This window comes from Xenopus laevis, chromosome 3L (assembly GCF_017654675.1).
Source record: "Xenopus laevis strain J_2021 chromosome 3L, Xenopus_laevis_v10.1, whole genome shotgun sequence".
Taxonomy (NCBI): Eukaryota; Metazoa; Chordata; class Amphibia; order Anura; family Pipidae; genus Xenopus; species Xenopus laevis.
This window is the reverse complement of record NC_054375.1, coordinates 53,959,806-53,971,912: the sequence shown is the minus strand read 5'-3', so window position 1 is coordinate 53,971,912 and position 12,107 is coordinate 53,959,806. Positions and strand designations below refer to the sequence as shown.

Here is a 12,107-nt window from a genome sequence, read left to right as displayed (position 1 = left end):
TAAGGGCCTACTTTGCTTCAAGAGTAAATTAACCTTTGAATTACCATGGTGTAGTGAGATTTATGATAGAAAAGGATGCAAAACATTACTGGGTATTTACATCCGAATGGGCTATAGTCAGCAAACAGAAGTCACGTTATAGCCCAACATTAAATAACATCCAGGATTAGCAGCTACCCTCAGCACTGAAGACTATCTTGGCTAGTAAAGCGATAGTCTAAAAAAATTTACAGTAGATTTTTATGTGATTTGAATTCGCTTTTTTTTTTTTGCTCTCCTTTTGGAATTTTAGCAGCTATCTCGTTGCTAGAGTCTAATTTGCCCTAGTATCCAGGCAATGGTTTAGAATGAAGATGAATAGAAGAGGGCCTGGATAGAAAGAAAGAAAACTGAAAAGTTAAACTTACCCTTTAATTTAACCTAGGTAACTTTCACAGTAACTTTTACAATGTATCCTTGTTGGGGGTTTTCATCTCACCTTTAGGGCTCTTAAACAAACAGGCATTTTTGTGCATTGAAAATGTGTGCGGAGTGTGAAATAACGCTCTACATTACACTGGCCAAACCATATAAACTTAAAATTACTACAGCAACCTGTTCCTGAGCTAAATCTAACTTTGGCCTACTACAAGTTAGTCCCCATGCAAATACGCCTTTTATACCAAAAATAAGGTTGAAGTTAATAAGAGCAGAAGTGCTGCAAAGGCACCATTCCATATTTAGATTATGACCTTTTCTAGGACATGAAGTGAAAACCTTTAACACTCTCAGGCGTGTTCATGATTAGTGATGAATAAAGCAAGGCACTAAATGATACAATAAAACCATAATGAAATAAAAGAGTGACATTATCTGTATCCTACCACTCAGATGCTGGCAACCACAGACAGTGGACAAACTGCTGTAATGAACTCTGAGCTACCTTCTCTCTAATTACAGCATCTGATACATCCGTGCAAGATTTACCCCTTCCTTGCCAGTGTAAACGCAGCTCACTTAACACCTTATATGCTGCTATGGGCTTTTACTCACAGACTTCTGAATTTGACTCTACAAAAATGCATGATGATGAAACTGAACTCTAGTGGGTACCAGTCCGGAACAATAAAATAGATTTAATTTGCTTGTATGCTTAGATGCCCTCAAACATGCATCAAATGCACAAAATTAGCCGTTTATTTCTTAATCCAATTTCTGTTTACTCCATTTATGTGTTTAGGAGAGAGCATACATAACCTTATATGCCATGGCCCTGATGGACCTCATAAGTACTCGCTGAGAGCTTCCCCCAGAGCAAAACTCAATGTTAGAGCTGCATGAACGAGTGCACAGCTGCAGGGGAGAGAGAAAGCAATGCCAGGCTGCACAATATATTTGCCAGAAAAATAGACCTTTTTAAAAACCTGTTTTGATGGTTGACCAAACAGTGTTATTGATTGGCAATGGCAGGTGTGGACAGTAGACTGTTAGTTAAAATACATCTTTCTTTATTTTTAGGATCAGTGGCAATTCTGTACTTGACCCTGTGCATCCTCCTGTGTTCAACAAGCAAAGTGCAAGTTGTCCATTGTGCATTCTTAGTACTGTTTCCCTAGTTAAAAAGTGACCCTACATAACAAGCAATGTCTCCCAGACCAGCTCCAATGAACAGCTTAGAGTAAGCAAAGCAGCCTCAAGTGGGTAAGGGCTCTTACAGACGAGTGTTTTTAGCTGCGCTCCCCTGTGCTCCGGTTGCATGCGTTCAGCCGCAGGGGAGCGCAGGAGTAGACACACTGAATTCTTTTCAATGTGGCTGTACCCACACAGGCGCACGTAAATGCCGAATGCATGGGAAATACAACATGCTGCGTCCTAACCTGCGTTCGGCGCTTACATGCATCTGTGGGAGTACAGCCACATAAAAGGGCATCTCACCAAACATGAAAGACAAACATGCAGACAGCAGAAATTGCAATTGGTCTCCAATTTCATTTGTAGTGCTTTTTTAATACATTCGAAACCTGATTTTACATTGCCCAGGGGGCCGTGTCAAAACAGAGTCTTTAAGTCCGGGAAAGAAAAACTGCAGCTTGTCTGAATGGGACCTCAACAAGACAGCATCAAATCCAGGAAAACATACAATCCCGGGGCTTGAAATTTTAATTTATTAGTTGAGGCTTATCTTCATATTTTATCTTATAACTAAGGCAAAGTCAAATTTTGAAGATGACAGTGGCTCCGCCCAGTTTGTGCCACACACCAATAAGATTGTGTGATCCTATAGGTGTGTGAAATGACCAGGGGTAGTGAAATGTATAAGCTGTATAGTGAGCATTCCCCTAATCCCCATTACAGATCATCCATTCTGCAGCTTCTGTCCCTCATGTCTCAGTATTTGACTCCGGGCTTGGGGATGAGGCAAAGTCCTGATGCTGGGCACTTGGGCATTAACAGATTGCGACTTTGAGGACAAAAGCTGTGTCAGTGACTATCATAGGTCTGTAATATGGTCTGCAGGTAGACAGGGGGCACGTGGTCTGTGATGTGGCAGCTGGAATGGTGTCACTATCCCTTTAAGTGACAATGAATCTCTTACATCAGAATAACCACCCAGTTTCCTGAAATTTGATTTCTTCATTTTTCTGTCATATGCTGTAAATGAGCATCACAATCCTATGATAAGGGCTTTTGGTTCCTCTTTAGCCATTTGGCAACATTCCTATTGCATACTGAGAAATGAAAAGCTTATATTGTGCTTCTCTTAAACCAACTGGAGAAACACATGATAAAACTACAGGATGGTGTTCAGGTTGTTCCTGAACAAGTCTGTCTATGTTAAATATCCAGTAACACCTCCTTCAGTGTTTAGTTTAGTTTTGTTTTTGCCTATGACAAAATATTAAAGGACATGTAAACCCTACACTTTCCTACCATGTATATTAATTGGGTACATCTCCCCCACCCAAACCGCATTATTTGTGCTGCATTTATCCCATTACTGTTTTCCTAAAACAAAAAGCAGCTGTCACCCGGTGGCCATTTTCCCTTTGACAGATCATGAGGGACATTTACATCTGCAAACAGCATATGAGCGCTGTATGTTCAAACAATCAAAAATGCAGCCTTATTTTAATAAAAAAAAAGTTCTACTTGGATTGAGCACTGTAATGGTTAAGCTGTTAAGCAAAATAGTTTTATAGGAATGACATGTCAACAAGCAGAAGAGATTACATGGCAATTGGTTGTCAAGAGGATTATTTTCAACTACAATTAGTAATAAAATTACTCCTATCGAGGGACCAAAACCCACAGATTTTCAAACTGCATTTGGCATTTGTCACATTTCAATTGGACATAATATCTACAGTATTCAGCCCAAACCTAAAGGTAAAATTTGTCCCCCTTTTGACACTTGTTTCCCTCACAGACAACTTACCAGTACCATCTGGGGTAGATCGGACATATGTTGGCAACATTTTTAGAGTTGATGGTTTTTGAGGTGTTTTCATTAGGCCCCTCTCCATGTCGCCCAACATCAAGTCCCTCACAGATAAGAGCTGTGCTTGGGAGAGGTGAAATGGCTGCAGGCATGATTCAATCTGCATAAAGAAGAAAATTAGATGATGCACTGTTGCATAAGGGTTGAATACATCAGTTATTATGTGTATTAAAGAAACAGTAACACCAAAAAAATAAAAAGGGGGTGTTCACCTTGGAGTTAACTTTTAGGGGCCAATTCATTAAAGGGATCCTATCATCGGAAAACACATTTTTTTCAAAATGCATCAGTTAATAGTGCTACTCCAGCAGAATTCTGCACTGAAATCCATTTCTCAAAAGAGCAAACAGATTTTTTTATATTCAATTTTGAAATCTGACATGGGGTAGACATTTTGTCAATTTCCCAGCTGCCCCCAGTCATGTGACTTGTGCCTGCACTTTAGGAAAGAAATGCTTTCTGGCAGGCTGCTGTTTTTCCTTCTCAATGTAACTGAATGTGTCTCAGTGGGACATGGGTTTTTACTATTGAGTGCTGTTCTTAGATCTACCAGGCAGCTGTTATCTTGTGTTAGGGAGCTGTTCTCTGGTTACCTTCCCTTTGTTCTTTTGTTTGGCTGCTGGGGGGGGAAAGGGGCGGGGTGATATCACTCCAACTTGCAGTACAGCAGTAAAGAGTGATTGAAGTTTATCAGAGCACAAGTCACATGACTTGGGGCAGCTGGGAAATTGACAATATGTCTAGCCCCATGTCAGATTTCAAAATTGAATATAAAAATATCTGTTTGCTCTTTTGAGAAATGGATTTCAGTGCAGAATTCTGCTGGAGTAGCACTATTAACTGATTCATTTTGAAAAAAAATATTTTTCCCATGACAGTATCCCTTTAACTTCGAGTGAAGGGTTCGAAGTAAAAAAAACGTCGAATTTCAAAGTGGTTTTTGGGCTACTTCGACCATCGAAAGGGCTACTTCGACCTTCGACTACGACTTCGAATTGAAGGATTCCAACTAAAAATCGGTCGACTATTCGACCATTCGATAGTCGAAGTACTGTCTCTTTAAGACAAAACTTCGACCCCCTAGTTCGCCACCTAAAAGCTACCGAACCCAATGTTAGCCTATGGGGAAGGTCCCCATAGGCTTGGCTACGTTTTTTTGGTCGAAGGATAATCCCAGTCGAATATCGAGGGTTAATTAACCCTCAATATTCGACCCTTGATGCATCTGCCCCTTAGTATGATGTATAGATGGATATTCTGAGATGATCTGCAAATAGTTTTCATTTTTTATCATTTGTCGTTTTTGTGTTATTTAGCTTTTTTTTCAGCAGCTCTACTGCAGTTTTAGCAATCTGGTTACTAGGGTCCAAATTACCCTAGCAACCATGCATTCGTTTAAATAAGAGACTGGAATATAAATAGGAGAGGGCCTGAATACAAAGATGAGTAATAAAAAGTAGCAATAACAATAATTGTGTAGCCTTACAGAACATTTGTTTTTTAGATGGGGTCAGTGACCCCCATTTCAAAGCTGGAAAGAGTCAGAAGAAGAAGGCAAATAATTAAAAAACTATAAAAAAGAAAAAATGAAGACCATTTAAAAAGTTGCTTAGAATTAGCATACTAAAAGTTAATTTTAATGTGAACCAACTCTTAAAAAAGTAATTCAAATAAAACGTACCGTATTGTTGCTCTGCACTGGTAAAACTGGTGTGCTTGCTTCAGAAATACTACTATAATTTACATAAATATGCTGCTGTGTAGCCATGGGGCAGTCATACAGTCTGAAATACTGAGAAAAGGCACAGGTTACGTAGTAGACAACAGAAATGTTTGGTAGAATCCGATTGTATTCCACAGTGTGTATTTGTTATCTGTTACGCAAACTTGTGCCTTTTCTCCTTTTTCAGCTTTGAATGGCTGCACAGCAGCTTGTTTATATAAACTATAGTAATGTTTCTGTAGCAGTTTTACCTGTACTGGCCAACAGTACATTATAATTTAATTACTTTAAAACACTTTCATGTTTTATGGTGTTGCTGCTCCTTTAAGGGTATCAGACAGATATCCTATGCATCTCTTATATATTTATCTTGGGCCAAATTGTTTTTGGTTCAGTTTTCTGAGGAAAAGCGAATACAGTGAGATGATATTTTTAGCAAAGAATCTGAGTTCCTTTATGCTAATTAACCCAGATATTTTTGACTTCACAAAGTGACAAACAGGCTCTTGCCATTTTACTCCATTGAATACAGCTTTATGAGGCTGACCTTTATCTTCCTGCTTTAGTCCATAAAGCAAAACGTATTATCTTCCAGAGTCTTGCCTCCATTCATACTAGAAACAGAACATCCTAAAAGCTACTCCCTGCTCTTTCAAATAAAAATCATCAGATTTAGAATGTTGTTGGGCTCAGCGCATTAGTAGACAAATCAGTTCTATAAATGGGTGACAATCTGGGAGAAAGTATTGTTTAGAAAAGAGAGTCTGATGTATGAATGGAACACTACTTCACAAAAAAGTATGCCATTTTTAGCCAGGTTTGTTGCGCTATGATAGATGGCTCTGGTGAGTGTGCTAGAGGCATTTCCAGGAGGGACACCAAAAAACATATCACTGCCAAACCATGTAAAAGAGCTAGGCCCAGGTCTGGTCTGGGAATCAAAATAGGCCCTGGAATTTCAGGTACACAGAAGCCTAAACAGCCCCCCACCAGCCCAACAAAATAATAGTGTCTGTCTATGGCATTTTACAGCAGCCCCTCTGACCAGAATTCATAGGCTTGGCTAGGCCAGATCTGTTTGCCTACTTGTCAGACAGGGAACAGGCAGAATAAAATTGAAGACCATATGCAGATGCAGTAACTGTGCTCGTTAGCACATTACTTACTACCCTGTAACTTAGGAATAGGGAGCAGAAAGGACATGATGTTGGGTTCCCAAACTGTGAGGCAGGTCCCACTATTGAGACCCAAAGACTTTGCTGTGGAAGCCCAGGCTAAAGCTCAGTTAGGAGACAGCTGGGAAAAATGCCTGTTTTCTTACATAGATACTCCTGAAAGCACTTTTTTGGGTCAAGCCTTTATTGAGAACTGTTTAGCCTGGGCCCACACCTTAGCTCATAACATGGTTAAAGGCATTTAATGTAATGCAAATGTTACTGCATCAGTCGTTCATAGTCATAGTTCAAACAATATCTACTGTAGAGCGGATAAGTATTCACCCCAAAATCTCACCTAACTGACCTTCAGGGCAATGGTACACCAGGAAATGAATCGCTATGATAAATCTCCGCTTCTGCCGGCGACTAATCTGTAATCTCCAGTAAACGCTTTCCCACAGGCAATAATGTGAATTGCTGGTGATATAACCCATGTGTCACTACAAGAGGCAACTGAAAGCAATTTTGGGAGACTGAAGCGACACATGGGTCTTACCACCAGCCTATGGGAAAGCTTTTAGGGGGGTAGCACAAGGGGAGGTAAGTCGCCAAGCGACAAATCTTCTTTACTGCACAAATATGGCAGCCCCCTCGTGGGGGCGGATAATGTAAAAGCATCGTGCAAAAACTTTCATGGTAAAATTATAAATAAAATGCAAAGACAATGTTATGATAGATGTAAAAAAGGTTTATTTCTGGTGTCAGTATCTCTGTAAAGTGATACCGACACCCTGAATTATACCTGTATCATTTATGCATCAAACTATCTTCCTCTCCAGCACTTACTATCTAGTTCACTGTCCATCATTTTGACCCCTACTCTCCCTGCATCAGTTTGTTCAGAGGTATGCAATCTTGCTTCTCCAGTCTCTCAGTCAAACATTCTCTCTCCGACATCTTTCTGTCCCATCTGCTTCTCTCACATGTTTTCTAGCAAGTCATATGACTAAATTAGTTATTTTTGCTTACAGTTCTGTTCCTCAAAAAGAACAGTTGTCTCCATGGGTCATAATGAGTACAGAGCCATTTCTACAACATCCTGTTTACACACACACAGAGAAGCAACCTAGGACAGGAAGCATACGTTCTGATTGCCACAACTTTCTGGTTAAAAGGGTGGTTCACCTTTAAGTTAACTTTTAGTATGTTAGGCAGGTTAAAAAAAAAGTCAAAAGGTTGAACTTGATGGACGTGTGTCTTTTTTCAACCTAACTTACTACTACTATACAATGGACAATTCTAAGCAACTTTTCAATTGGTCTTCATCATTTGTGTTTACAGTTTTTATAATTATTTGCCTTCTTCTTCTGACTCTGAAACTATCAAAAAAAGGGGTCACTGACCCCATCTAGAAAACAAATGCTCTGTAAGGCCACAAATGTATTTCTGCTTTTATATTTCTCATCTTTCTATTCAGTCCCTCTCCTATTAATATTCCACTCTCTTGTTCAAATCAGTTCTTGGTTGCTTGTGTAATCTAGTCCCTAGCAACCATATTGTGGACTGGAGAGCTGCTGAATAATAAACTAAATAACTCAAAAAACCCACAAATAATAAAAAATTAAAACCAATGGCAAATTCACTCAGAATATCACTGTTTATGTCTTACTAAAAGTAAATTTAAAGGTGAACAACCCGTTTCAGGTGTACACACAAAGTGAATGTTCCTTTATGTTTAATAAAAAATAAAAACCAATTATAAATTGCCTCAGAATATCACTCTCTGCGTCATAATAAAAGTTAACTCAACCCTGTTAACCTCATTTATATGTTTTTTCATCAGTTGTGTTTTTCATAAGCATTACAAGTGCTATGTGTTCTGGTTCAAGGCAATTCAGTTCGTGTATAATTGCTAAATGGATGGGTAGAGTAAGCAACAAAAATACCAATGATAAAATCAAGAACAATGTATGAAATAAGATGATAAAATAATGAATGAGGAGGGCAAAACAGGAAAAATGTAACCTCTCGAATGCTGTGGATTTAATTGTGACAATAACATTTTTTGCCTTTCAAAAGTCCTACCACTTGCCCTGTAAATGGCCCTCAGTTTTTGGAAAGATGAGTAGAATAATTTATACACCCTTCCAACCAATTCCTCGCTCTGTGGTTTGGCTATGTTGCCAATATAGCTTTGTAAATTTCCCGTTAGTGACATATATTATTTTGAAATGCAGAAGTGAAAAGCAGAACAGAATATTTTACATGACTTCATCCTTGTAAAAGTCGGATATGATGGAAAGGCTGTTGTATAAACAATATTTACTTTTACTTCATATTATATCTTAAAATCAATAAAGCAGTATATGGGTTATTTACATATATGTAATTATATGAATTAAAACTACCATACTCATTGGGGTTACTGGACAGGAGCACACCCAAAAACCACAAGAGGCCTATTCTCTAGGAAATCTAACATGTGTCTTTAAAAAATGGCGGCAATTCACACAATGACTGCAGCAAAAGTTGCAAGAACTCAAGTACAGTTGCACTTAATGAATGAGCACTATGGCGTGACATTATCCTAATGTGTAATGTAGAAAAACATCTCAATGTAGCCGTACATTATTTTTTTGTGCCTAATTGGCACTTAGTCATGGAGAAAGACAACTGACTGTGAATAACTCTACCTGGTTCTTCACAGAACCTGTGTAACAATCAGAACTATGTGCTACTGGCAACATGTCTTAGCAGCAAGTAATATCATCATTCATACTCTGTTTTAGTATAGTGAGCCATGAGTGTGTTGTTAAGTACTAAGAATAGGAAGTAAATTAAGGTGAATGTGCATGGCATATAAACCACAGCAATTTGCATCTGAATTGATTAATAATCAGTTCTGTAGCCTCAAATCTATGGCAGATGAAACCTCACCTTCTGCTTATGTTATGATGAGCTTGGTTTTAACAACCTGGGACCTACTGAGCATGTGCAATGTCTCTGGCACTCGAAACATGGTCTAGCAAGATCCAAGATGGAAATAAAATGTTTTAAAGGCCATGCCTGAGGATGGTGTGCTTCATATCCTGTTATTCAAGATAAGGAATTTGGCTGACTTGGAGGCAGCTTGGGAGTGAATGCACCCAGAAAGAAAAATTGTATTTGGGCTGCTTTAAGATGCCATAGACACTCACTTTTTATTGGGACTGTGGCGGCTGCTTGGGCCAGGGCATATTTTGAATCCCAATCCAATGCTACCCTCATGCAACGTCACCTTAATACTACACTCACTCTGGCATTAACGAAGAGACAAGTCAAGTGCAAGTTATATCAAGTGTGGGCCAGGTTGGGCCTGGGTTGTGAAGGGACAAATAATGGAGGGTGCGGGTCAATCTCTCTGAGCCTGTCACTGTTTCCCACTTCTACCACTGTTGTTACATTAGCCTCCATATTGTATATATGAGTGATTGAGACAGGAAAGTTTAGTAAGGCAAAAAGTAACAAATCCTCAGACATGGTATTTGTTAATATTGTATATTATATTACCAGCACTTAACAGAGGTATATAAAACTCTATACATTATTAGTAAGCTGTTCTTCATTCTCTAAGAAAACCCTAGCACCCAATGTCCCTGTACTCACCTGCTCATGTCTGGCTTGCTGATCATTGTGAGTCTGATCTCCCTTGGGGCTCACCATCTCCATAGATGTCTCTGCCAGTGCAGATCACACAAGCTAAGCAAGAAAAACCGGAATGAAAAATAGAAATAAGTGCAGCCCAACTGGATAATGAGGCAGATAACACACAGCTAGCAGAGCCATTGATATGGAAGTTTCAGTTACAGTTATTTAGAACAAAAGGGGAAATCCACGCCAGGGACAGTCCCTCATTCCTCCTCCCACCTTAGGTGAAACAGATCCAAATATTTGTTACATCACATGTTATGGGTAATATCCTAATCTACAAGTGTCAGGCATCATTTTTTTATATAATATATAATAATAATATAATAGTAGCTACAAGTGGATGCAGGGTTAATGCTCTGACACTAGCGGGTTAATGCTGTCACTAGCAGGGTTAACACTTTGTCACTAGCAGGGTTAATGCTCTGACACTAGCAAGGTTATTGCTCTGTCACTAGCAGGGTTAACGATCTGTCACTAGCAGGTTTAACACTTTGTCACTAGCAGGGGTAATGCTGTCACTAGCAGGGTTAATGTTCTGTCACTAGCAGGTTTTATACTCTGTCACTAGCAGGGTTAATACTCTGTCACTAGCAGGGTTAATACTCTGTCACAAGCAGGGTTAATGCGCTATCACTAGCAGGGTTAATTCTCTGGCACTAGCAGGGTTAACACTCTGTCATTAGCAGGGTTAACACTCTGTCACTAGCAGGGTTAATGCGCTGTCGCTAGCAGGGTTAATGCTCTGACACTAGTAGGGTTAATGCTCTGACACTAGCAGAGTTAACGCTCTGTCATTAGCAGGGTTAACACTCTGTCACTAGCAGGGTTAATTCTCTGTAACTAGTGGGTTTCCTTGAAATGAGGCACAGTATGACTGTATAACATCCTGTAACACCAAAGAACAGCAATGAGCAAGGACTATGATTTGGGTGTTCTCAAGAAGTAGACTCTGCAGAAAGCATAGGGGGGAGGCAGTGGGGCACAGACTGATGAACATATTTAGTACACTTATTAAAATTCTAAAGTTACCAAAGTTTGGGGGGGGGTTAAAATGAATGTCCTGTTGGCTCTGTAACTTCAACTTCCATCACTTGATAGCATATGGTCAGTTTGCAAAGTACAGGCCATTATTCACTTTTAATAAAGAGGGCAAAATCTTGAGAAAATCCATATAAGTTTCTACAATAATATACCTATTCACTTGAAGTACATATACCACCTCCATCTTCCACTGTATAAGAGCAACCTGCAGCTGGCCAGGTCTTGTTGCACTACAACTCCCAGCATCCCAGTGAATTGTACTACAATTTTTCTACAGAGCTGCAGGTTGTACATAAATGATTAGGGCAAACTTGCAAATAATATGGTAAATCTGGTGAGGTCGTCAAATGTCTCTGGAGGGCCCCTACAGTGCACGCTGGCTGCGACAAATCTACCGGTCTGTAGGCTGATCTATTATGTATAATGTACATGTATCATATGTTGCTGTGCTGTACGATGTACTATCAATACCTGCTGCTGCTGCTCCAGTTACTCCCCCAGTGTCCAGGCGATTTCCTAGCGCTCAGCAGTGAGTCTCAGCGATCTGTGCAACTACGTGTTGCTCCTGGGGCAGTGTTAGTGCGGAGGGAGGGGCTCAGGTGCGCTACAGGGAGAAGAGCGCTAAATTGCCCACGTGTATCGTGCCCTTGTTACAGGTACAGTCCCGCACAATAAGTTACTGACCTGTTACTGATTTGGTCTCCTCCCTCCCTTACATTTATCCGAGAACCCCCACCCACCCTCCAGCATCCGCACAGCCCCCCGACTCCTCCTTCCCTCCTGCTGGTACCAAATTGCACAACCGGGTGTCTTTGCAAGTGGCGCCTTTAGACTTGGCAGTAACAATTGGATTTTGTTAGTAATGTGGAGTAAATCCTTACTTATTTGCTGCTGGTGAAACTAGGGTTGCCAACAAAGGGGGCGGGGCAGTGATGTTTAGCTGGGCATGATGACATCAGAGAGTTATGATGCCAGGTCAGGGTTATTACATCACTCATATGCAACTGGCTGGATTTCT

The 12,107-nt window shown here is 40.0% G+C and overlaps 1 protein-coding gene across 2 annotated transcripts in view; it reads right to left on the bottom strand.

Moving 5' to 3' along the window:
• Positions 1–11,729, bottom strand: part of hk2.L (hexokinase 2 L homeolog) — a 34,433-nt gene extending 22,704 nt beyond the window's left edge. Inside the window, exons 1-3 of one of the 2 annotated variants that reach the window (NM_001097134.1) lie at positions 11,561–11,729; positions 10,004–10,096; positions 3,416–3,578 (exon numbers count right to left, since the gene is read on the bottom strand). In NM_001097134.1, the coding sequence (NP_001090603.1) occupies positions 3,416–3,578; positions 10,004–10,060 (220 nt within the window). In that variant the 5' untranslated portion in view covers positions 10,061–10,096; positions 11,561–11,729. Of the gene's footprint in view, positions 1–863; positions 992–3,415; positions 3,579–10,003; positions 10,097–11,560 lie in introns of those variants that run through there. The other variant, XM_018250515.1, reaches the window with a different exon arrangement.
• Positions 11,730–12,107: the final 378 nt, after the last annotated feature.